The sequence below is a fragment of the Bufo bufo genome, chromosome 2 (genome assembly GCF_905171765.1).
Source record: "Bufo bufo chromosome 2, aBufBuf1.1, whole genome shotgun sequence".
NCBI lineage: Eukaryota > Metazoa > Chordata > Amphibia > Anura > Bufonidae > Bufo > Bufo bufo.
Genome location: NC_053390.1, coordinates 737,981,471 through 738,008,400, shown reverse-complemented (window position 1 = coordinate 738,008,400; position 26,930 = coordinate 737,981,471). Strand labels below are relative to the sequence as shown.

Here is a 26,930-nt window from a genome sequence, read left to right as displayed (position 1 = left end):
TCATCAAAGTTTCACCTTTTTAACCCTTCCCATAGCTTTCTAGCAGCCTTACAGTTAATAAAAACGTTACCTTTATGAGCAATCCTGGACTTATAAAACCGACAAAAAACAACTTAGTAGCATATGCAAATGAGGGCTCGCAAGTGCCCAGGGGCGGCGTTACCCTCGCAGGTGCCCAGCTAGCTCAGCCTCGTCGCTTCCCCCCGCCCATTCTTTCCCTCTGCCTGCCCATCCTTTCCCTCTGACCGCCCATCTACTTCTTGTTTCGCCGAGATCCCGCACCTGCGCACTCAGTCCGTCGGTCGGCGCATGCGCACTGCGATGCCCATTCCTTGTACGGCATCACAGTAATTAATGCGCATGTGCCGGCTAATGGCGCGAAAACACCACAAAGGAGGCGGTCCATAGGCGGACTGAGTGCGCAGGCGCGGGATCTCGGCGAAACAAGAAGTAAGTAGATGGGCGGTCAGAGGGAAAGAATGGGCGGGGGGAAGCGACGAGGCTGAGCTAGCTGGGCACCTGCGAGGGTAACGCCGCCCCTGGGCACTTGCGAGCCCTCATTTGCATATGCTACTAAGTTGTTTTTTGTCAGTTTTATAAGTCCAGGATTGCTCATAAAGGTAACGTTTTTATTAACTGTAAGGCTGCTAGAAAGCTATGGGAAGGGTTAAAAAGGTGAAACTTTGATGACAGACTCCCTTTAACGCTTGTGTGAAAGAGAACTAAATCAATGCACATACAGCCAAAGGCTGTTCTACTTTTCGGACCAATACAGTCCAAGCAGACTACCGCAGAATATAGAGCAAAAGTATTAAAACGGGCAGTAGTAAAATGTAACTTTTAATATAATACCTTTAAAATAGAAGGCCCACAATTCTATTCATAGACACCACCACTAGATGGGCCAGTACCACCAGCAGTCCCTATTATAGAGATGTATTAATACCTAAGAAGGGTAAACCAACATCGAAAGGCATACACTTCTTACCAGATAATCTGCACAGATAGGGGCTTGCTTGAATATCACACCCATTCAGGTTGCTCTCATTCCCAAAGATGAACAGTCGGAATTCTGCTGAATTCCACCAACTAGGACTGATGTATCGCCGTCTGGTCCGTGTATGTGTGTATATAATGTGGCAGAGAAAAACACCAAACACAGGGTAGAATCCTACCACTAGTAATGAAGGGTGCAATGAATCCTACATACACTCACCTAAAGAATTATTAGGAACACCTGTTCTATTTCTCATTAATGCAATTATCTAGTCAACCAATCACATGGCAGTTGCTTCAATGCATTTAGGGGGGTGGTCCTGGTCAAGACAATCTCCTGAACTCCAAACTGAATGTCAGAATGGGAAAGAAAGGTGATTTAAGCAATTTTGAGCGTGGCATGGTTGTTGGTGCCAGACGGGCCGGTCTGAGTATTTCACAATCTGCTCAGTTACTGGGATTTTCACGCACAACCATTTCTAAGGTTTACAAAGAATGGTGTGAAAAGGGAAAAACATCCAGTATGCGGCAGTCCTGTGGGCAAAAATGCCTTGATGCTAGAGGTCAGAGGAGAATGGGCCGACTGATTCAAGCTGATAGAAGAGCAACGTTGACTGAAATAACCACTCGTTACAACCGAGGTATGCAGCAAAGCATTTGTGAAGCCACAACACGCACAACCTTGAGGCGGATGGGCTACAACAGCAGAAGACCCCACCGGGTACCACTCATCTCCACTACAAATAGGAAAAAGAAGCTACAATTTGCACGAGCTCACCAAAATTGGACTGTTAAGGCTGGAAAAATGTTGCCTGGTCTGATGAGTCTCGATTTCTGTTGAGACATTCAAATGGTAGAGTCCGAATTTGGAGTAAACAGAATGAGAACATGTATCCATCATGCCTTGTTACCACTGTGCAGGCTGGTGGTGTAATGGTGTGGGGGATGTTTTCTGGGCACACTTTAGGCCCCTTAGTGCCAATTGGGCATCGTTAAAATGCCACGGGATACCTGAGCATTGTTTCTGACCATGTCCATCCCTTCATGACCACCATGTACCCATCCTCTGATGGCTACTTCCAGCAGGATAATGCACTATGTCACAAAGCTCGAATCATTTCAAATTGGTTTCTTGAACATGACAATGAGTTCACTGTACTAAAATGGCCCCCACAGTCACCAGATCTCAACCCAATAGAGCATCTTTGGGATGTGGTGGAACGGGAGCTTCGTGCCCTGGATGTGCATCCCTCAAATCAACTGCAAGATGCTATCCTATCAATATGGGCCAACATTTCTAAAGAATGCTATCAGCACCTTGTTGAATCAATGCCACGTAGAATTAAGGCAGTTCTGATGGCAAAAGGGGGTCCAACACCGTATTAGTATTGTGTTCCTAATAGTTCTTTAGGTGAGTGTATAAGTGCTCAAGTAGATAGATATATGTGTTCCTACGCGTTTCATCTATTTTATAGCCCCAGAATCATCAGGGGACACGGGGCTAGTGCTACCTGTAAAATGAAAAACAAAACAAAAAGAATAATGCTTATTAACCTATATGTCTATTTAAAATTAGGGGTAATTAGATAGACCATTATCACCATTCAGGGCATCCAATACACCACTAACTCACTTCTATATGGACTGGTTCGTCCCCAATGTGGCCGTCCTGGAAGATGTATGGCCGCACCTCCGGATCTATTACCCCTTATGAGATGGGGGGTACTGTGGCATAGGTTCACACTATTAACGATGTATGGCGTCCCCTATTGCATGTGGCGTCTTAGCAACACGTCCTTTTAAACTGAAGTTGCCGCCTCCCGACGTGTGCTGACGTCATCACGCACCGCCCGTGCGTCGCCGCGACATTACACACATGGGGAGCATCATGTGGGTGCGCTGATCACGCCCAAGGGGCGGGGAAAGGGACTGGCAGGTTCTGAAAGATATCCCCAGTACCCAGGTCCTTGAAGGTCAGTAAACCAATGAAAACATATAAGCGACATACAGGGGCATAACATCGCTATTGCCATAGTATATTGTACCAACCTATGGCAAATGCCCAATTAGAGGGGACTAGATACTTGATCCTTAATGGACTTTTTTACCATAGATATTTTGGCTTTATTCTCGCTGCAGTCATATACAAGAGTACCAAATTAAATCACAGAAAAAGCAGGGGGTCTATATAAAACTGCCAAAATTCAGTTGTTCATTCAGGCCGCAGGGGCTAGACGTATCAATTTCGAAAATCCACCAACATTCTCGTTGTAAGATACGTCTATCCCAATCTCCCCCGCGTAATGGTTTGCGAACTCGTTCAATCCCCGTGAATTTGAGCACCGTCTTGTGTGAAAGAGGCCTAAGGCTACATGCGCACAGTGCCGATTTGTATGTAAAAAATCAGCAGAAAATCCACATTCAAACATGCACATAAATCCACACAGTTTTTTGCCTTTGTGCAGTTTTTATGTGTTTTCTGGTACAGATTTTCTGTTTATGTTAATGGGGTTCTCCAGTATTTTCATATTGACGGCCTGTCCTCAGAATATGTCTTCAATATGAGATCGTGGGGGTCTGACTTCCGGCACCCTGCCAATCATCTGTTTGAGGAAACCTCAGTGTTCGGTTCTACTTATGTGTGAGCGACGCCCCTTTGAAGAAGCCGAGCGAAACGTGCGTCGGGGTGCGCTCACCAAGGCTCTAAGGTTTGTCCCCCATTACATGTTTGATTGGTGTTTACATGCCTGTTGTGGTTACTTGGTGTGGCGAAACCAACCTCGCCACTGGGTTTTGGAGGGGCCTGGCTGCTGGCCTCTTGCCCCAGGACTATGGGCCCTCTCATCAGCCAGGCCTCATTTGTTCACAAAGGACTTGAACTAACTTGAACTCCTGGTCTAATTCGTGGCATTGTGGGATGTTAAATGTCTGTGTATTGAAAAGGGTTGTGACATTGTATGTTTAAATGGTGATTTCTGTTCTGTTGTCCCCACATGTGTATTGGTGATTTCCCTTTGTCTTGAGAGATAATTGGATTACTCCTCGGGTGTCTCCAGGGCAGAGAGGAGAAAACCATGATGCATTGTGGGGATGTATTGTCTCTGTGTATTCTGCAGTGCTGCATATCTGTCCTGTGTCCCAGTCTTCCTTCTGGTCCCCTAGGGGCGTGTACACCAGATGGGCTTGGTTGTTTTATACCTCCCTGTGGGCGGACCTGTATTTGCAACAACTGTAATAAAAACCAGGCTGGGTGTGCCAGCACCTCAGACCACTGCTTGACCCTCAACACGGAGCCTTGTCTCGTTATTGGGGGGATCCACTGTATGCTGTTAGAGACTGATTGCCAGGAGTGTAAGCTGATTCCTGTTCGTCTGCTAGCAGCTATTCGTGAGGTCCCAGTTTGGAGTGCTATTTTGTATCCAGTTCGGGAGTTTGGTGTTCTGCAGTAGCTGTGCCTGTCTCTCAGAAAGGGGCCTATCGCCTAAACGGATTTTAACCCCTTGTCTGCTGAAACGGTCGGTTACATTGGTGGCAAGCAGCGGGATCGTTCCTACAGCCAGAAGGACAGCTACAGGAGACACCATTTCTTTGGATTTTACAACTTAAGGGCAACGCATGTCTCAGTACAGTGACCCTAAAAGCACCAGGATGGAACCAGCAGTGGAGTACAGATACTCTGTTGAGGAATTTGACCGTATGATGTGGTTGCGGCTGAACTTCTTCGGACCCAATCCAGCTGAGAAATCCGTGAAGTTCGTGAGGAGTCTAGTGTTCAAGACCCTACTATACCGGGCAGAAGGTGACGGTCAGCTGCCACGTTGGGTGGACCTCCATCGGAAGTTACAGTTGCGGGACAGAGAGCTCAGTCTCCTCTCCCCAGCGGCAGAGTATCCAGCAGGGAATTGGGAGCCCAGTCTCCATTCCCCAGCGGCAGTATGAATTGCAGGGAATTGGGAGCCCAGTCTCCATTCCCCAGCGGCAGGCTGAGTTACAGGGGGCAGAGGTAGTTGTTCCTGCCCCCCAGCAGCAGAGTGATATGCCGGGAAGGCAGTGTGAAGTACAGGGAGAGGAGAGCAGCGTCCTCCCTCCCCAGCGGCAGGCTGAGTTACAGGGGGCAGAGGTAGTTGTTCCTGCCCCCCAGCAGCAGGGTCATATGCCGGGAAGGCAGTGTGAAATGCAGGGAGAGGAGAGCAGCGTCCTCCCTCCCCAGCGGCAGGCTGAGTTACAGGGGGCAAAGGTAGTTGTTCCTGCCCCCCAGCAGCAGCATGATTTTTTGGGAATTGGGAGCCCAGTCTCCATTCCCCAGCGGCCGAGTGATGTACAGGGAATTGGGAGCCCAGTCTCCATTCCCGAGCAGCCGTGTGATTTATTGGGAATTTGGAGCCCAGTCTCCATTCCCCAGTGGCAGGCGGAGTTACAGGGGGCAGAGACAGTCGGTCCTGTCCTCCAGCGGCAGAGTGTCCAGCAGGGAATAGAGAGCCCAGTCTCCTTTCCCCAGCAGCAGGACACTGTATTGGGAGCGGAGACGGTCAGTCGCCCTCCCCAGCGGCTGGAAGTATGTATGGGAGAGGAGCTCGTTACCCCCTCTCCCCAGCGGCAGCTTAACGCACCAGGGGGAGACAGTAAGCCCCACCACAGTGCAGATGGGACCGTGGTCTCTGCACTTACAGCACAGAGGGTAGAGACAGTCGGTCTCCCCCTCCAACAACCAGGCTTCTTCCATGGTAACGCAGGCACCAGGGCAGAGTACCGCTGATACCTGCCCACAAAGCAACCTCCACTCCAAGCCAGGGAGCAACACAGAGACCGGGAGTACCAGCTACCAACATACCCTTGGTGGACTCACTGGACAGAGACAGGCTACCAAATCCAACAGGTCCAGTATTGGGTTGTGGGTGGACTGCCAGACTAACTCAGGTACTGACCGTGAGGTCAGGTACCTGGTTAGTCTTCCCTGGGAGGGGGAGATGTGTGGCGAAACCAACCTCGCCACTGGGTTTTGGAGGGGCCTGGCTGCTGGCCTCTTGCCCCAGGACTATGGGCCCTCTCATCAGCCAGGCCTCATTTGTTCACAAAGGACTTGAACTAACTTGAACTCCTGGTCTAATTCGTGGCATTGTGGGATGTTAAATGTCTGTGTATTGAAAAGGGTTGTGACATTGTATGTTTAAATGGTGATTTCTGTTCTGTTGTCCCCACATGTGTATTGGTGATTTCCCTTTGTCTTGAGAGATAATTGGATTACTCCTCGGGTGTCTCCAGGGCAGAGAGGAGGAAACCATGATGCATTGTGGGGATGTATTGTCTCTGTGTATCCTGCAGTGCTGCATATCTGTCCTGTGTCCCAGTCTTCCTTCTGGTCCCCTAGGGGCGTGTACACCAGATGGGCTTGGTTGTTTTATACCTCCCTGTGGGCGGACCTGTATTTGCAACAACTGTAATAAAAACCACGCTGGGTGTGCCAGCACCTCAGACCACTGCTTGACCCTCAACACAGAGCCTTGTCTCGTTATTGGGGGGATCCACTGTATGCTGTTAGAGACTGATTGCCAGGAGTGTAAGCTGATTCCTGTTCGTCTGCTAGCAGCTATTCGTGAGGTCCCAGTTTGGAGTGCTATTTTGTATCCAGTTCGGGAGTTTGGTGTTCTGCAGTAGCTGTGCCTGTCTCTCAGAAAGGGGCATATTGCCTAAACGGATTTTAACCCCTTGCCTGCTGAAACGGTCGGTTACACTTGGGTTTCAGATGGATTTGGCACATGAGTGTGTCTGATGTTTTTGATACTGATATCATATATTATTTCCAATAACCGTTGCAACTTGGTTGGTATGTTATCACCTGTATGACTATTATAATGCATGTTTGCCTTTGGCCTGCTGGGGAGATTTATTATCTCTGCACTTATAACATTGTCAGGCCATTAGGAGGGGTGCATTAAGGGGGTACAGTGATCCGGTGTATCTTTGGTGTGGCGCTGATTCGCAGCGCTACTGCATTACTGCTATGTATTAATTATATTTATTACTGTCTATTTTGTTGTCTTTTATGAGACCATTTAATAAAAATGTGTTATTTATGTATATGTGTGTTCTTGTTTATTGGGTATATTATGTGTGAGCGAAGCATAAGTTGACAGGCAGTTAAACAGTTGCACCTCCATGGCAGCCCAATTGAACCTCCATACACAGTGGTGCTGGTCAGAATAATCCATACAACTCAATGTTTGCTCTAACTGAGGGATGCTCAATCTGCGGCTCTCCAGCTGTTGCAAAACTACAACTCCCAGCATGCTCTAATAGCTGTAGGCTGTCCAAGCATGCTGGGAGTTTGGGTTCTGCAACAGCTGGAGGGCCGCGGGTTGGGCATCCCGGCTCTAACCCATTCGGTAACGTATATAGTAGTAGACGTAAGAGTTTGTGGCTGAAAGAAATTTCAAGCATTTACAAGAAATTATCTATTCAGTCGTTCCAAAATTCTGTCAAATGGTGTAATCCTTTAAAGGGCTTCTTTCACCCCCCATTGTGCAATTTTCATTAGCCAACATTAGCTATTTGCTAATGTCAGCTGAGTGCAATCATACATGTCCTACCTTTGTCTGTGGCTTATTTCTTGTAAAAATCATACTTTTATCATATTCTTCTTTATCAAATTTCTTCACTACCAACAAGTTGGGCGTGTACTTGCTGGTAGCCGCCGCATCTAGACATGCCCCATCTACTCTTGATAGACAGGGCCAGCGAGCGCTCTCCTCCTCCCGCTGGCCCCGTCTGCTGCTGAATTCCCGCGCCTGCGCCGTAACGTTCCTCGCTCGGCTCAGGCGTACTGAGTGAAGGACGCGCGCTTGCCAGCTCCTTCCTCAGTGTGCCTGCGCCGATTACATCCCACTACACCCGGAAGAGAAGACTGCCGTTTTCGCTGATGCCGGCAGTCTTCTCTTCCGGATGTAGTGTGACGTAATCGGCGCAGGCGCAATGAGGAAGGAGCTGGCAAGCGCGCGTCCTTCACTCAGTACGCCTGCGCCGATCAAGGAACGTTACGGCGCAGGCGCTGGAATTCAGCAGCCGACGGGGTCAGCGGGAGGAGGAGAGCGCTCACTGGCCCTGTCTATCAAGAGTAGATGGGGCGTGTCTAGAAGCGGCGGTTACCAGCAAGTACACGCCCAACTTGTTGGTAGTGAAGAAATTTGCATATGATAAAAGTATGATTTTTACAAGAAATAAGCCACAGACAAAGGTAGGACATGTATGATTGCACTCAGCTGACATTAGCAAATAGCTGTCGGCTAATGAAAATTGCACAATGGGGGGTGACAGAAGCCCTTTAAGGGGCCTTACTGGATGTTGATTATTTAAAGGGGAAATCCATGTAATGTATCTTCTGCCATGTCATTATCACTTTATTTTACTTCTCCATTTGGCAGACGTCTTTGGTCAGGGGTGTGCAGCCCTCTCTGCCACATAAGACACCAGTATTACTATATAGCACATGGTAGATGTGCAACTCAGACCCCAAAATTTATACAGACCCCAGATCTACCCACAAATTTATACAGGCCCGATGAAGGCTGTTCTCGGAACTGCCTGCTCCCGGTGACCGCATGTGTTTCAGAGCGGCTCGCGGCGCAGGCACAGGTAAGGACTTACCTCTGCATCGCCGGACTTGGGAATAAAGATGGCAGATCGCATCTGTTCGTCGGCGAACACTGCGAACTGGCCATCACTGCCCACAAACACTATACTGTCAGAAATAACAGATAGTCCACCCATAATAATAGTGATCCCAATAGTGATAATACTCCCCAAGAGTGCCATGTAAAAAATGCCATGAAATTCATACATTTATTTTATTTTTTGGGCACATACAGTATTTTAGACATTTTTCCTATTAAATATATAGAGAATGCTGCAATTTTTTTGGGGAAAAAAGACATTAAAAGGATTTTCCAAGACTGTGCAGTTGATGATTTATCATCAGTAGCTGATCAGTGGGGGTCTGAATCACGGAACCCCCGCCGATCAACTGCACTCCTGACTCCTGTGAGCGCCGTGGCTTTCTTCGTGCTTACAGCGCACTGTGCTGTACATTGTATAGTGGCTGTGCTTGGAATAGCAGATCAGCCCCATTTACTTCTATAGGGCATGTCGTATTGCGGACAAGAATAGGCATTTCTATCATAGGGCTGGCCGTGTACGTTCCGCAAACGAACCCAGCTGGTATCTGTGGTTTGCGGATTCTCAATTTGCGAACTGCAACACACATACGGTCATGTGAATGAACCCTTATGCTGCAGTTTTTCCACACGAAAATCCACATGTAAGGACATGGAATGCACACGGAATAACGTCAGTTTTTTTTGTGGACCCATTAAAATGAATGGTTCCGCATACGGTCCACAAAATAAACGGAACTGACAAGGAAAGAAAATACGTTCGTGTGCATGAGCCGTTATTCTAAGGCTGCCTGCATATGGGTGCGGGCTCTCTAGTAGAAGTTCTGAACAAATTTCCATATGCATTTCCACACCAAATCCGCACCAAAACCCGCATGTGTTACCTTGATATGGTTTTTCTGCAGATCTCACTGTTGTACTGGAAAAGGTCAAAACCGCACAAATAATTAACATGCTGCAAAATCAAAATCTGCATGGCAGATAAAGAAAAAAGCAAAGCCTACTGGAGATTGGTCTATTCTCATACACTTTGCTGGTACTGTATTAGGCTGCATTTTTTCCGCACGAGAATCCGCACAGATAAAACGCACATAATCCGCAATGTGTGCAGGTAGCCTAAATGTAAGCTTGCGTGGTAAAAAATGACTGCACAGCTTTCTAGATTTAGGTGTTTTTGGTAAAATTGCTATTATTACAGATCACACAATGGTTGTCACTCAGCTGTCCTAGAACTCTGAATGGCAAATCCGAAGATGTAAAACAATATTGTACATGACATAATTAAGGCTTAATGCACACAGCTGTCTTTCAGTCCGCAAACAACGGATCCACAACATACAGACACCTTCAGTGCGCATTCTGCATTTTCCTCGCTCCCATCAAGTAAGGACTGTTCTTGTCCGCAATATGGACCAGAATAGAACATATTCGGAATAATGACATGGATCCGCAAAACGTTAATGTGTTATCTACAAAAAAGGCAGCACGCGGATTAAAAATAAGGTTGTGTGCAAAGGAAGACCGCACAACAAACCTGTAAGCATTTCACTGTGAATTACCGTGGATGTGAAGTAGTTATTGGCTGTCCGTCTTTTTATTTTTTTTTGGTTAAAAAATTTAAATTCATTTTAACAAATTTTCCCCTGCCAAATAAACACATTATAAAATGCAATTCACAATAAAAATGGTTTTTAACTGCCTGCCATACTATCTGCCTATGTGAATGTGCCCTAAGGGTACGTTCCCATCAGCAGAGGAACAGCTTGCCAGAGTTCACCATGTCTGGCAAAGCTGGATAATGCCGGAAACCACTGGATCCCCATTGATTACTATGATCTATAGTGGGGATGCTCAACCTGCGGCCCTCCAGCTGTTGCAAACCTACAACTCCCAGCATGCCAGGACAGGCTACAGCTATTCGGGCATGCTGGGAGTTGAGCGTCCCTGTTTCTATAGTGATCTTTCTGGCATAATTGCCAGGTTCCTGCCGGACAAATCCCGACGTTTTTGTCTTGAAGACAGCGGGCATTTATGGCGGACAGGCTACTGGATCTCCTAACGCTAGTGTGAACCTGTCACTGCTGCATTTTTCGGTTTCAAGTTGTGCTTGACTTTGCCATCATAGACCACAATGCAAGTTACGCCCAACTGCAATTCGCCTGGGACTTTTCTGCAATTTGGCCATGTTTGTACAGCCAAATCCCAGCCCTAAGGCTGGGTTCACACTTGAGCGTTTTACAGCGCGTTCAAACGCGCTGTAAAACGCTCAACACATGAAAACCAATGCTTCCCTATGGCCCTGGTTCTCACTTGAGCGTTTTACAGAGCTGAAAAACGCGCTGTAAAACGCCCTACGCTCAAACAAGTACTTGAGCTTCTTTGGGGCGTTTTGACGCGCGTTTGTGGCCATAGGACATTGCAGTCAATCACACAAACGCGCGTCAAACGCGCGTTTACTATTGCAAAAAACGCGCGTCAAAAACGCGCGTTAAACGCGCATATCAAAGACGCTCAGGTCTGAACCCAGCCTAAGAGTATGTTCACACATAGCAGGTTATCTGAGGATTTTATATTCCGGAACTGTGTGTGGAAAATCTGCAGCATTTCACGGTACCAGCAAAGTGAATGAGATTTTATTTAACCCCATCCACATGCTACAGAAATTGACTTTTGGTATAGATTTAAGATCTGCAGTATATTCATTTTTGCTGCAGATTTTCATTGCCTCCTTTGCATATAGTGAAATCTACGTACATCAAAACAGTAGAATTTCTGAAACGAAACCTGCATCAAAAATGCACCATTTGGGGGAATTTTTTTATATTTTTTTTCTGGATTTTCAGCAAAAACACTAGATATTCTGCTGCAGAAAATCGATGTTATTTCAGTCACGTGTGAACCTACCCTAAAGCAGTCACGCGACATCAAGTTGCAGACAAAAAAACCAATGAATATTTTGCAATTGTGTGGTTGCGGCAAGTTGCGACCCCAATTCATTTCTGTGGCTTTATTGCTAAACTGTAGTCCATGGTGGCTTGACAACTATCATGATAGGGGCATGGCCTGAATAGGCTTTGCACCTCATGGTGCCATTGAAACATATGGTACTATTGGTTTGGGGTTTTCTGCCCCCCCCTCCCTTTTCTCTTTTCCCTTTGTGCCTCTGATTATTTCTCCTCAGGTGAAGTAAGCCAGTTTGATACCGGGCAGCTTCAGGATTGGTCAGTTTGGCTGAAGGGTCAGTGATTATTATTGGTTAAATCTGTTGCTGTCCGGTTGCTGGGCCTTGTTCTATTTTTATCTAGGTCCTGGATTGGTTAGCGGTGCGGCGGGAAAGCTACCTATTTAAGAAGGTATCGTACCTGTGGAGATCAGTCGCCGTGTCAAGGACAGAGAAGAGGCTTGTCCTGCCCGCCCTCCCTGAATATTGTCGCGGTCTTTGTTTCATTTCGGGGGGGGGGGGGGTTAGTCGCTCAGAATTCTGGGTGGACTTAAATTTATTCAGTAAATGGACTTTAATATTATTAAATATGGTTTTATATTGGTTTAAAGTGGTTGAGTTATGTAACCCCCAATAATTTAATAAAGACCGCGGCCTTTTCATCCATTTGAAGTTTGTGTTGTTGTATTATTAATTATTTAAAGGTTATTGTTGAATATGGCACCATGCCCAAGATCGTCGTGTAGCCCCAGCCTTAGGCCTCATGCACACGGCCGTTCCGTGCAGTGGGGACCGCAATTGCGGTCCCCAATGCACGGCAACCTCCGTGCAGCGGGGCGGACCCATTCAACTTGAATAGGTCCGTGGTCTGTCCGCACTGCAAAAAAAATGATATGTCATATTTTTTTGCGGTGCGGAACAACGGAAAAAAAAACCCACCATGGAAGCACTCCGTAAGCTTCCGGTGTTCCGTTCCGTGACTCCGTTCTGCATCTCCAGAATTGCGGACCCATTCAAGTGAATGGGTCCACATCCATGATGCGGGGTGCACGTGGCCGTGGATTGCCGATCCGCCGTTTGCGGGCCGCACGACGGCCGTGTGCATGAGACCTTAGGCCTCGTCCACATTTCAGTATGACGTCCGCTAAAAAAAATAGTTGTGTTTCATCCATGAAGATGTATGTGAAGGATCAGTGTTTGGTCCGTGTGTCCATTTTTACCCTCCGTATGTCATCCATATTCCATGGACGTGGCTCAGCTTAAAATTAGTTTCCAAAACATCTCCTATCAGTCTTCAGTGAAAAACTGAAGCAACATGGATGCCATTCGTGTTGTATCCGTGATTATCAATTGGTGGGTTTGGTCTGCATCATGGTCCAAAGTAGTGCATGTCTCCGTGATTCTTTTTTACTGATCCACGGTCAGCAAAAAAATACTGATGTGTGAACAGACACATTCAAATCAATGGGTACCGATGCTGTCTGCAGAACATATAGAGCAGGCCTTATGGTGGTCACATCACTTGTCCCCCAGCTTTCCCAATAACAGATAAAACAAATTAGACAACTAAAGAAATTATTGATATATCAATGGTCAAACAAATACAATTTAGCATGCACACAATGGGGGTCATTTACAAAGACGGTGTTTTGCTCAGGTCTTTGATTTCCCCTGCGTTGCCAGAGGATGTGCCTAACTTATGACCACCAGGTGCGCTCCTCATCTTAAATTAGGCGCATCTACAGCAGTCTGTGCGCCTGGAGTGAAAAACTTCTCCACTCTAATTTATCAAAACTGTCCAACCGGAAAACCGTCTTAGTTGCCCATAGAAACCGATCCGCTTTCATCTTTCATTTTTTCAGAACACTTTAAGAAATGAAAAGTGAGCTCTGATTTTTGGCTATGGGCAACTAAGACAGTTTTCCTGTTCACACGTCCCTGTCCATGTTTAAATCTGAGAAAAGGTGGTCCGTGATGCCTCCGTGAAGATGTCCGCGATGGGTCCGTGTCTTACGTGTTTCACTGACACTGCACAGCCGAAAAATCATTTTCAAAGCATCTCTTCCTAATGATCCGTGTTGCATCTGTGGTTTCGACTGACCCATAGACTATAATAGAGCACGTACCCGTGCTAAAACACTGATGTCTGAATACACACATTAAAATGAATGAAGACGTGTGCTGTCCGTGTTCCACAGACGTGTGAATGAGGCTTTAGTCAGTTTTGATAAATGCGCCCCCCCCCCCCCCCTCCCCAACTTTTATACCTGCTTCCAGGTGTAAATGTTAGTAAATTTGCGGCAAAATATGGCTGCACAGATAACTTGGAGGGATGTTAGTAAATGACCTCCAATGATTATTCCAGAAGCTAAAATGAAGCCTTGGGGCTCCTTAATCCCGGCGAAGACCTGATGGCTCAGGGCAGGATTATGTAGAATGTAGGACATAGAAGGCCAGGCTATGGCAGGCACTTGTTGCAGCAGGCAGCCTCCATGATTCTCCCATCACCCCCTGGGGCAGACACCTGAGTCACTGCAGCCATCCCTGCCAGGGCACCTCTCCTCATTGTGCCCCCTCTTGTGGGCTGCAGCAGTGAGTGCCGGGCTCTGGGCGAGCATGTAATGAGGCATGTGATTGCTGCCTCTGCTCCAGGGGGAGGCGGCTTTAGGATTTGCATGGGCTGAAGGCAAAAAGCTGCAACAGTCTGATTATTTTTAGCCGGTGTGTGGCACAGATCACGTTGCACAGGGCAGGGGACTTGCTTTCGGAGGAGGCTGTGGATCCCATTTCTCCTGCTGTAGAGAGGAAGGCGCACACTGCTGCCTGGACATGGCCAGCCCTGCACTAGATCTGGAGGACATCGCCACCCGGCCACAGGAGTCCCCTCCTGATGCTGCCTGCAGAGAAGCCCAGAAGTGGATCGAGGTAAATCCGGATCTAGGTGACAGCTCCTGGGGGGAAGCTTCTGTGTGTGCATAGTCTGGACATGTGAGGAGGCTGTGCTGGTGTCATCCACATTGTTGCTTGTTTTCCTAAACCTCTCTATTGATGGGCACAGTCTGCAGTGATGCCCCTGGCTGTGCAGACAGACCACCAGGCTGGAATAGCTAGTGTGTGCCCAGTAGCTGGGTGACAGGCAGAAGGACTTATATATTTCCAGATTTGCATCCTGCTTATTATTAATTATGCATCCTCCTACAGTGCCAGTGGTGCCCATGCATGGCACAGAGACAGCTGAATGCCAGAGAGGTTCTTCTATCTGCTACTACATGCCATGGGGACTGCATACCTGCTGTGGCCATAGCCTTCTAGCTGACAGCTCCTGAACACAGAGCCCTATTCATCTCTGTTTAGAATGGGAGACCAGGGGGGAAAAAAAGAGGGGGCACAGACGCTTCCTGGCTGGAAACACTCTGTTATTCCTCTTAATTTTTTTTGCTACAGTTTGCCTGATACTTCTTCCACTTGGCCAGGCATTCGTGTGCCAATGACTTGTGCAGCTGTGAAGGGGTAAAAATTGGGGAAAGGGATGGTTATGGGTAAAGAAGTGTCTTTCTGGGCTAAGCAACACAAGCATTATTGTGTGATTGATTGCAACGTCTGTTGTTCGCTGGGACTCTGAAAAGCCTGCAGAACTTTCCATTGCATTGCTACTGTGAGGCAGCTCAAGCTTCGGGCCCTTCATGGCACTGAATTGTTTCTTTTGTGAGGACGCAGGCGGAATGCAGATTTATTTATTTTTTTCTCCCTCATTTTGGATGTGGTATAGTGCTCGGATTCATAGGGATGAAGGTGTGATCCAGCAGTGAATTCTAGTCAGCAGGGTTTTTTTTTTTTATTCTAATCTACGGCATCCTGTATATAGTCTATAATCATATATGTAATATGAATGGTATATACTTCAAGCTGTGTTGTAATATTATATGAAGTGTCAATGCAAAGTATTAATGGCAATGATGCAGCTGTCAGATTTGTGGCTGGAGCTCCTGGTTCACCTACCAGCCACAGGTTGCGATGGCAAAATGACTGTGGTACAAGCCTCTGTAGTAGTTTTAGGTTGAAATTGTGCAAGGAATGTCTAGATTTATATCCAGGTCAAACTGTTTTTTTTTTTTACTTGTATGAAACCGGACATTTAATACATATAGCTATAGTTGTCTATGAAGGATGATGGTGGTGTATCTACACTGCTGGCCAGGCTCTCACTGTTAATATGTAATGTATTAGACAATGTGCTTTTCCATTCCTCTTTATAGTTATAGTATACATGGTTTAAACCTTCTTATTATTTCTTCTGCTACTTGTGTACAGACCTTTCTTCCAGTGTAGAATGTGTATTTGCACGATATAAGGCCCTTCTCATTACAATTAGCGTTGGACCTTGGACAGATCCTCTGACTTGTGCATCAGTTCCAGAAGGCCATTCTACATCACTTTTTAGTTTTCTTTCCCTCCGTCTTATACAGGGATGTTCTCAAGTTGTAATGTATGCCGAGACCTGGACATTTTTCTTCTGGGTTTCGCTTGAGATCCAGTTGATGGAGACTGTTAACTTCTATAGGACTTACTCGATCTTCTTCCTTGGCGGGGTCCTGGCTGTGCTTAAAGAGACCAGTCCTGTATGGAGACTCACTGGAAGTGCTCCATGGTATGGGGACTTATTGGCAATGATCCATGGGAAAACAGTATGCAAAGAGGTATCTCCCAAGAAAAGTACCCTACCTAAGATGCATCCAGCCAGCCAGAATACTTCTGCTTACTGATGAGGGGCAAGCACCTCAACACAGCTGGCTACGGATGGATATTTGGCTTGGCTATTTTCCCTTGTCATATCCCAAAGCTTGTTATAAAGTTGAATTTTGATTCCTAGCGAGCCACTTCCACAAGGTGGCATTAGGTTCTCTTTTTTTGGGAGATACCTCTTTGCTTATTGATTTCCCATGGAGCATTGCCAAAAAGTTTCCATACCACGGAGTACTTCCAGTAAGTCCTCATATTGGGTCTTTCTTTAAGGACAGCCAGTACCCTGCTTAAGCTGCATCCAAAACATTGTGCCCACCTAGCCAGAATCCTGCTCAGTACTGAGGGTAAGCACCCCAAAATAGCTGTCTACAGATAGATGTTTGGCTTGGTTATTTTGCCTTGTCATATCACGAGGCTTGTTAAAATGTTGGATTTGGACTTGTAGGTAGCCACTTCTACAAGGTGGTGCTAGAGAGATGGTTCTTCTTCCTTGGGAGATACCTCTTTGCATCTTCTTCCTTCAAATCATGGTACACTAGTGACCTTCAAAGACTGGTGTTGTAATCTAGCTATGCAGAACACTGAGCAGATCATGGAGTCGGTCGATGCAGACCAGTAGTGTATGAAAATGTTGAGGGAGAAAGTCAGGAGAGCTCCTGGTCTAGCAGAAGGAGTAGAATAGGGCTGATCGTGACACAATTCCACATATAAGCTTTGTCATGGTTTACTCTATAAAAATAAAGCCAGTAGAACCCACAGGTCCCAAACTGTGTTACTGTGATTTTCTGGATTAAAAAAATAAAGAAAAATCAGGCCTAATGTACTCAAATGTTTATTTTGTAATTATGTTTAAATTTTTTTTATTTTTAAAACCTTGTCACAAGGCAAAAGTAGATGACACTGGATAGCTGTACGAGGAGTCACAGGTGACGCAGCACAGTTTCGTTTTGCTATATTTGTTATCAGCCTGCTGCTGTCCAGGACTGGAAATAGTGTCAGTAGTCCCCTTGTTGTAAGGCATCACTTGGTCGTGTGGTGTCAGAATGTTCCAGTATTATTTTTGGTTTTCTTGGTAACCACAGTAGAGGAATGTGGTGAGAGAAACTGGAGACACTTGCTTGGCCTTTATGATTTTAGTATAAAGCTGCAGTTTTTGGATTCTTGGAAAGGTTTTATGTGTGTGGAAGAATGTAAGGGCATTACCCCCTGAAGTACAAAGAATCCCAGCAAATGCAAGCCCTTGAACAGTACTGATCTGTCAGGTTGTCTAAATCTTTATCCAGGTTTATCTGCTTTTAGGAAAGCCCAAGGCCTCTTTCACACGGGCGTTGCATGTAGGAAGCCGGGGCGTCGCGGGAAAATGCAAAACGTTTTAATGCGTTTTGCATGCGCGTGAGAAAAAACGGCATGTTTGATACCCAGACCCGAACCCGGACTTCTTCACAGAAGTTCGGGTTTGGGTTAAGTGTTCTGTAGATTTTATTATTTTCCCTCCTAACATGGTTATAAGGGAAAATAATAGCATTCTTAATACAGAATGCTTAGTAAAATAGTGATGGAGGGGTTACAAAATAATAAATAAAATAAAATGTAACTCTCCTTAATCTACTTGTTCGCGCAGCCCGGCTTCTCTTCTTTCTTCTTCTTTTGAGGAAAAGGACCTGTGGTGACGTCACTGCGCTCATCACATGGTCCGTCACATGATCCATCACCAGAAGGGGTAAGCAGTAATAAATAAGGGAAATTACCAAATCAACAACACCTGCAAGAGGTGTGGTCATTACCAAAACAACACAGACACAAAAGATCCACAAGAAACCAGTCAGAGTAACCCACGTGTTGCCAGTCTCTCTGATTTCCTGGCACCTGTCACGGGAGTGTACGTGACACTATGCCAGATCTGGTTTTGAACGTATCTTATGAAATCCTGACAAGTCCCATGGACTTTTATACAGGGATTTGTCATGTTTCGGATGAGATTCCTCATCTTTGCTATCCCAGAACCCCTGACAAAACATAGCCTAACAACTTATATTTACTAGTAAGTATGTATGTATATATACAGTGCTGTGTAAAAGTTTTAGGCAAGTGTGGGAAAAATTGCTGCAAATAAAGAATGCTTTAAAAAAAGAAGTGGTAAAATATTTTATTTTTATCAATGAACAAAATGCGAAGTGAATGAATGAAAGAGAAATCTAAACCACCCTTTGCCTTCAAAGCAGCATCGATTCTTCTAGGTACTGTAAGAAGGTACAAGGAATCATCGTGGATAATAGGTACGTGTCACCGAGGTACCTGGCCTCGGTGGAGTAAGAGCTGATTTTTATGTGTCAGCAGCAGTTGCTGTTTGACACCTTAATACTTCGTATGGCTGTATAGCTGATTTGGTACTGCACTTACTGGGAGTAGTCAAAGTGATGGGTGGGTGACTACTCCCCATGATCCATGACTGGTTTGGCCAGGCCTAAAAACCAGCAAGTTTTTATCAAAAAACCACGGCACTCTATAGTTGATTATGAGTTGCTTGTTTTATTTCATTTCATATCTTTTTTATATATCTTTTTTTTATCTTTTATATATCCATCCAAAAAAGTAGCCACTGGCCAACGTTTCGGTCTAGTCTCAGACATTGTTCACGGCCTAATTTATAGACAAGTAAATATTTAATTTATACAGTAATAGAAAAAATAGTTGCTTCATAGGTAACATATTATATAATAGACAATGTATTCTTTGATATAACATGATTGGGGAGAATATGTCTATCTTTCAAGAGAATACACAATGGACCAAAATCATACATGATATCCGCATTTAGATAGTCTGTTAACAACATAGGAAGTAACTGTAGTCTAGATTAGGACGCTGAGCTAGTGATCCCCAGGTAAAGATGGCAGGATGTATGTAGGGTATCTGTGAAATCCAAACAGTATGGTATTAGATAAAGGAAAAAAGAGAGTATTCCTGTCCTATGTATCATATAGTTCATATTAAGCAATGCCTGAGTAAGCAAAAGTTAAGCAAAGTTAGTGGTGGTAGTTAAGACATAATGTCCGGGTGGACCACTTAAATATAATGCCAGTACAAATATAATTGTAAATACCATGATCAGGGTAAAGCTAATTGTCTAGAGGGGACATCTCAAATTCCTTATAATGGGCATAGTTGCAGCTCGCAACAGGATCAGTAGTCATTTGTAGATGGAATGCACATACCTTAGTCTGTATAGTAGGGAGTATATAGGATGGTGTGGGGGCGCCATTGGCCTGGTTGGTTTATAAGGGTGGCGAGGAGAGGCGCGTCCCGTTGACTTCATGAGCGGGCGCATGCGCAAAGCAAGTAAACAGTGTCAGGGGCGGAGAGTATGGGTAGCTTGCGCCTGGTGGATGAGGTCATGTGCGGGCGCATGTGCAAGGGGATCTCTGGCCTGAATAGGGAACTGGCAAAATGTAGTCACGTCTTGGAGAGCGGGCGCATGCACAGTGGCAATAGTGAGTCTAATAGGAATGCTGGCGTGATGTTAGGAACATATAGCAAGCAATGCTTCTCATATGTGATATACTCTTAAATAAAGGTAGTGCATATCATCTACTCATTTGGAGTAGGAATTGATCTTAAATATTATAGGCTGGTTAATAAGTACTCCTATGTATCTGTATGTATATACAAATATATCACTACAGCATAATATAGCAATGGCATGATACTACCTGTCTGACAGTGGTCATTTCACCTGTAGAAAATAAAGAGGAGGGGGGGAAGGAAAATTAATATCTGGAAACAAATCCCATATTTATCTCACATATAGCATATAGGACAATAGGAACATTGAGTTGTAGTAGTCCAGAGAGTAGGTGGAGAAAAGGATAGAATCTTATGGTGAAGACATTGGTGAAGACAAAACCAGCCAGCACTGCCAGGTGAGGAGGATTACCTCAGTCTGACAGTGGAGCTCAGGAGGTGTGTGTGCTGGGATCTGAGGCTTGTGCCGTGCTGGAGTCCTGAGACCGTCTGTAAGGGAAGCGGGCCCCCTAAAAGCTTGCTATGGACTGCCGGAGGCAGAACTGCCAACAAGGTGATTTTTGCTATGTATACTTTCCATTGTGTGTGAACTAACACCAAGACTGCAAAGTGACGGTTTGTTTTTGCTTTATATGTGAATAAACACGGAAGTTTGATTTAAGAGCTGGTAATTTGCCTCTGTACTGCGTCTGCACACCCTGTCTACCAGAGCGAATCCCCACAGTACACTTGCTCACAGTTTTTGAAGGAACTCGGCAAGTGTGTTGTTCTAAACATATTTGAGAACTAACCATAGATCTATGGATGTAGGCTTGCTCAAGTCCTTCCATCTCTTTATGTAATCCCAGACAGACTTGATGATGTTGAGATCAGGGCTCTGTGGGGGCCATATCATCACTTCAGGACTCTTTGTTCTTCTTTAGTCTGAAGATGGTTCTTAATGACTTTGGCTTTGTTTAGGATCATTGTCCTTCTGCAGAATAAATGTCACCAGTGTGCCACTATGTTTGCATAGACATACAGCTATGGTTCACCAGATTAAAAGGCTATTTTTCTTTTGTTGATCCGAGGCTCCGTTTCAGAGTTATTTTATCTTAATATGCAAATTAGGCCTTTGGTGCAATGAGGGCATCACCATTGCTCTTGTAGCCCACTAGTTCTGCTCCTTTCTGTGACCTACTTTGCCACTGCCTGGTCCTGTCAATCAAAGCAGCCAGGTTGGTCACAGAAAGAAGTGGAGCTTGGATGCAGTGGTGACTCCCTCATTACACCAAAGGCTTAAAGGGAGTCTGTCATCAAAGTTTCACCTTTTTAACCCTTCCCATAGCTTTCTAGCAGCCTTACAGTTAATAAAAACGTTACCTTTATGAGCAATCCTGGACTTATAAAACCAGCAAAAAACAACTTAGTAGCATTTGCATTTAAAGATAAAGTATCATAACTCAGGAATGGAAGCTCAGATCAAAAAAAAAAAAGAAACACAGCATTTTAATCAAGTGAACCACAGCTATGTGTCTATGCAAACAGTTAGATAAGGAGGTTGCTGGTGACAGCTTCCCTTTAAATTATTAAGAGTACTTTCACACTAGCGTTATTCTTTTCCGGGACTGAGTTCCGTCTCAATACCGGAAAAGAACTGATCAGTTTTATCCTAATGCATTCTGATTGGACAGCATTCTGTTCAGGATGCATCAGGATGTCTTCAGTTCAGTCTTTTTGCCTTTTCAGGACGGAGATAATACCGCAGCATGCTTCGGTTTTATCTCCGTCCAAAATTCTGGAACACTTGCAGGCATTTTTCCCATTTGAAATGCATTAATGCCGGATCTGGCCCCGAGTGTTCCGGCAAAACGGATCTGGCATTGCGGTCTGCGCATGCTCAGACCGCAAAAAATCCGGTAACAGCAGGCAGTGCGGGCGGCGCTCACTCACTGACGTCACGCGCCTGCTCCTCCCACTAGGCGGCGCAGGCGCGTGATGTCAGTGAGTGAGCGCCGCCCCCCGCACTGCATGCTGTTATCGGAGCTAAGACCTAGTAAGGTATCCAGTAAAGAGATCACCAATGAATAAAGTTAAAGTTACTGATTAGTTTTTAAATGTATTCCTGTGAGCGTCGGGAGGGGGGGGTGTCTGTGGATGGCACCGTTTAGGGGAGGGGGGGGAGATCTGTGGATGGCACCGTTTAGGGGGGGGGGGAGATCTGTGGATGGCACCGTTTAGGGGAGGGGGGGGGAGATCTGTGGATGGCACCGTTTAGGGGGGGGGGGGGAGATCTGTGGATGGCACCGTTTAGGGGAGGGGGGGGAGATCTGTGGATGGCACCGTTTAGGGGGGGGGGGGGAGATCTGTGGATGGCACCGTTTAGGGGAGGGGGGGAGATCTGTGGATGGCACCGTTTAGGGGGGGGGATCTGTGGATGGCACCGTTTAGGGGGGGGGATCTGTGGATGGCACCGTTTAGGGGAGGGGGGGGAGATCTGTGGATGGCACCGTTTAGGGGGGGGGGATCTGTGGATGGCACCGTTTAGGGGGGGGGGGGATCTGTGGATGGCACCGTTTAGGGGGGGGGGGGATCTGTGGATGGCACCGTTTAGGGGAGGGGGGGATCTGTGGATGGCACCGTTTAGGGGAGGGGGGATCTGGGGATGGCACCGTTTAGGGGAGGGGGGGATCTGGGGATGGCACCGTTTAGGGGAGGGGGGGATCTGGGGATGGCACCGTTTAGGGGAGGGGGGGATCTGGGGATGGCACCGTTTAGGGGAGGGGGGGATCTGGGGATGGCACCGTTTAGGGGAGGGGGGGATCTGTGGATGACACCGTTTAGGGGAGGGGGGGGATCTGGGGATGGCACCGTTTAGGGGAGGGGGGGATCTGTGGATGGCACCATTTAGGGGAGGGGGATCAGCTCCCTGCTGTTGTGTGCACAAAGCACAGGGCAGCAGGGAGAGTGTGAAGTCCTATTCACCCTAATAGAGCTCTATTAGGGTGAATATGACAAGAGTTCTACGTTCTAGCCCTTAAAGAGACTAATAGTTATTAAATAAAAAGTAAAAAAAAGTTTAAACACGCCCCCCAAATATAGAAAACAATATATCGCAATATATATCGCATATCGCACATGCTTAAAATTATATCGCAATATAGATTTTAGGCCATATCGCCCACCCCTACCGGAGAGACGCATCCGGCATTTCAATGCACTTTTCATAAGGATCAGGATCCTGATCCGTCTGACAAATGCCATCAGTTTGCATACGTTTTGACGGATCCGGCAGGCAGTTTCTTCGAAGGAACTGCCTGCCAGAATCCTTTGCCGCAAATGTGAAAGTTCCCTAAGGCTACTTTCACACTTGCGGCAGAGTGATCCGGCAAGCAGTTCCGTCGCCGGATCCTTTTTCACAGAAGTTCGGGTTTGGGTTAAGTGTTGTGTAGATATTATTATTTTCCCTTATAACATTGCACCCGCACGGAAAACTTGCCAGTGTGTACTTTGCAACATTTTGTCTACACCTGCCTAAAACTTCTGCAGAATTGACTATATCTAAGATTCTGGTATAAGGATGTTCTGTAATTAACTGAAATCTGCTACTGTAGGAAGGAAGAGAGGCAATATTATATGATGTCCTTTTTTCGGTTTTGTTTGCTGTGAGGGTATATGAGCAGGAAATGACAGTGGGGCTCGCGTGGTGTTCATATAGTGGAGATTATAAACAAGGCAAAGGCCCTCTCCCCTGAGGTTTCTTCAGGATGGAATTCAGAAGTATCATATCTCTTCTTTTTTTTTGTCCATAGAATGGGCTCATTGTTCTCTTACACAAGTGTTTCTGGCCGTATTGTAGCTCAGCCTGTCTACTGCATATCCCAGGAACTAGGATTTTATCCAGGAATCCTCTTATGGTGGCAGTTTCGGAAGATGTGAACGTGACGAGCAGGCTGGTCAGACCTCGGCTGTATAGTATCGTGGCTTCTCTCTCTTGTCTTCTCTCTCTTGTCAAGCCCTGCATTATTAACATGGTGGCTCCTCTTACACAAGCCTGGTGTACATTTCATTTGGACCAGATCAGCATTGCAGGTGCTCTATAGCATACAAGATAAGAATAGATTCCTGGAGACACATAGGTGATCGTTATGTAGCTGGTAGGTAACTGAAGTTGTCAGTCAACCCAGCTTAGGACAAGGTCACTTCTGCTTTATGAGTTTAGTTTTTCTGTTCCATCAACAGAGCATAAAAATGGAAATCAACCAGTGACTGATCCATCAAACAATGACGCCCAACATATCCCACTGACTCACTAAGACCACCTCTGTCCATAGGCTGCGTCAGTGCATATTGGTGTCCCCTGCTCAGGATAGTCCTCTGTAAGGCCTCATGCACACGACAGTATCTATTTTGTGGCCCGCATATTGCGGATCTTCAAAATATGGATACTGTCCGTGTTGCATCTGCATTTTTTGTGGACTCAATGACTTCAATGGGTCCGTGGTCTGCATCTATCTTTTTGCAGAACGCACACATATGGATGCTTAAAGCACACAGATCATCCGCCAAATACAGACCTATTGACGTCAGTGGGTCTGCCAAAAATGCGGATGCAACATGGACGGTATCAATATTTTGTGGAGCGCAAAACAACTACAGTCTTGTGCATGAAGCCTAAGGGCTCATGCACGCCAACTTATATTTTTTTCCTTGTCTATTCAGTTTTTTTTTGGGGCCGAAGGCAGAACCATTCACTTCAATAGAGCTGCAAAAAAATGGAAATGACTCCGTGTGCATTCTGTGTCTGTATGTAAAAAAAATAGAACATCTCCTATTATTGTCGGCATTACAGGCAAGGATAGGACTGTTCTATTAGGGGGCCGGCTGTTCTGTTCCGCAAAATGCAGATGGCCGGTGTCCGTGTTTGGCGTACCGCAAAACAGGCAACGGTCATGTGCATGAGCCCTAAGTCTGAGAAAAGTGCAGTAAACATCAGCGGCTGATGGTGGACATGGCTCATGCATGTTTTGATTGGCCCGCTTGTAATACTACATTGCTCCTGCTGCAATCATACAATACATGGCCGACTACAACTTACATCAGCAATAACAGGTGTTTTCAGAAGATGGACCCGCATCTTCAACTGGTTGTCGGGTCAGCTTTGTTGCAATAAGACATAAGTTGTCTTCATGAGTCAAACCCTTTAAGTTCTTGTTCATGATTGGATTTTTTAGTTTTTTGTTTTTTTTTTGTCCATTTAGCCACTTTAAAGGTGTTAACCCGTCTGGACTCTGGACTTTATTTATAGAAAATGCCATAAATGTCTTGTGTGTGTCCCACCTCTGGGACCCACTGTGAATAGAGCGGTCATGTGCATGAGCGTCATTCTTTCCTGCATTCACTGCTATGGGACTTATCAAAATACCTGAGCCAGCGCTTCACTATTTTCAGAACTCCCATAGCACTGAGTAAAGAAAACCACATGCTCTCCATTCATGCCAGGGCCCCGTTCCTGAGATAGTAAGCTAGCGAACCCATCAATATACAATATCTATTTTCCATAAATGTCTGGAATGCACAACCCCTTTAAATGAAGGGTTAAAAGTCTGTATTTTCTTCCCTGACATGTATCCTCTCCATCCATGAGCTATGTCTGGTATTGCACCCCAGCCCCATGTACCTGGGATTGGGACGAGCTGCAATACCTGACCTAGTCCATGGTACAAGAGTATCTCTGTTTGTCAAAAAGAAATGCAGACACCCTTTTCTAGTAATGGACAGATCTTTGAAGGGTCCAGGTCCCTTCCTAGGCGACAGTGGTCACGCAAAATACCCACAAACTCACACAGCCATGGTGGTCGGGGTTTTCGGCTTCATGCTGTAGCCAGATTGTGTGGTCTAACCTATGATGGCTTTAGTGACCCTCCTTGGCTGATATACTGTGCACTAAACTACAGAAGCCATCAGAAATACAAAAACTGATCTGTGATAGAAGGAGGATTCTTTGAGTTGAGGCTTCAGCAGTAAGTACAGGTCATAGAGCAGATGTCTCACCTCCGAGTTGTCATATTAAAGGGAACCTGTCACCGGGATTTTGTGTATAGAGCTGAGGACATGGGTTGCTAGATGGCCGCTAGCACATCCGCAATACCCAGTCCCCATAGCTCTGTGTGCTTTTATTGTGTAAAAAAACCCAATTTGATACATGTGCAAATTAACCGGGACAGGACTCCTCTCAGGGAGACAGGACTCCTCTCAGGGAGACAGGACTCATCTCAGGTTCATTTTCATATGCATCAAATCGTAGTTTTTTTTTACACAATAAAAGCGCACAGAGCTATGGGGACTGGGTATTGCGGATGTGCTAGCGGCCATCTAGCAACCCATGTCCTCAGCTCTATACACAAAATCCCGGTGACAGGTTATCTTTAAATACTGACTTGGCTTTCTTCTTCCGCTCTTGAGAACATATGGGAGATCTGCTGAATGTCTGCTCCCTACCAGTCTTCAGAGCATGGGTGCACTGGCTGTCTGTGTATTATGACAGCGCTTCATGGGCTTTAACAAGTGCTCTGCTGTTACATATTTATATAGGTATTTGAAACTTCAAAGCATTTTTATATACAGAAGGCAAAGTGCATTGGTTTTCTGGAGTTGCCTTGAGCCTGCAAGACAGTCTGTTTCTATAAAACCAAGCAACTATTAGGCTACCATATTAAAAATCTATCTATTGTAATGTAGCAGTGCCGAGTTTATCAGAAAGGAGTCTATTTGGCTCAGTTCTTCAGTGTATTATTATGTTTTATGGGGTTTAACCTAAAGGGGGTTGGCTCATCTTAGAAATTGATGGACTATCGCTAGGATATGCCACCAATGTCAGATAGGTGCAGGTCCCACCTCTGGAACCTGCTCCTGTCTTCAGAACAGGCCCCCCTGAAGTGAAGAAGAGCGCACTGCGCAAGCGCGCAGCCTCTCTTCACTCATTGCTTATGGGAGTCTTGAAGATAGCCAAGCCAACGCTCAACCAGTTCTTGCTTGGCTATTTTCGGAACACCCATAGCCGTGAATGGAGACCACGCTGC

At 45.9% G+C, this 26,930-nt stretch overlaps 1 protein-coding gene across 4 annotated transcripts in view; it reads left to right on the top strand.

Annotated features, from left to right (window-relative positions):
- Nucleotides 1-14,152: 14,152 nt before the first annotated feature.
- Nucleotides 14,153-26,930, top strand: part of LIMCH1 (LIM and calponin homology domains 1) — a 264,731-nt gene continuing 251,953 nt past the window's right edge. For all 4 annotated transcript variants that reach the window (XM_040418931.1, XM_040418932.1, XM_040418933.1 and 1 more), the window contains exon 1: nt 14,153-14,529. In XM_040418931.1, coding sequence (XP_040274865.1) covers nt 14,434-14,529 — 96 coding nt within the window. In that variant the 5' untranslated portion in view covers nt 14,153-14,433. The remainder of the gene's footprint in view (nt 14,530-26,930) is intronic.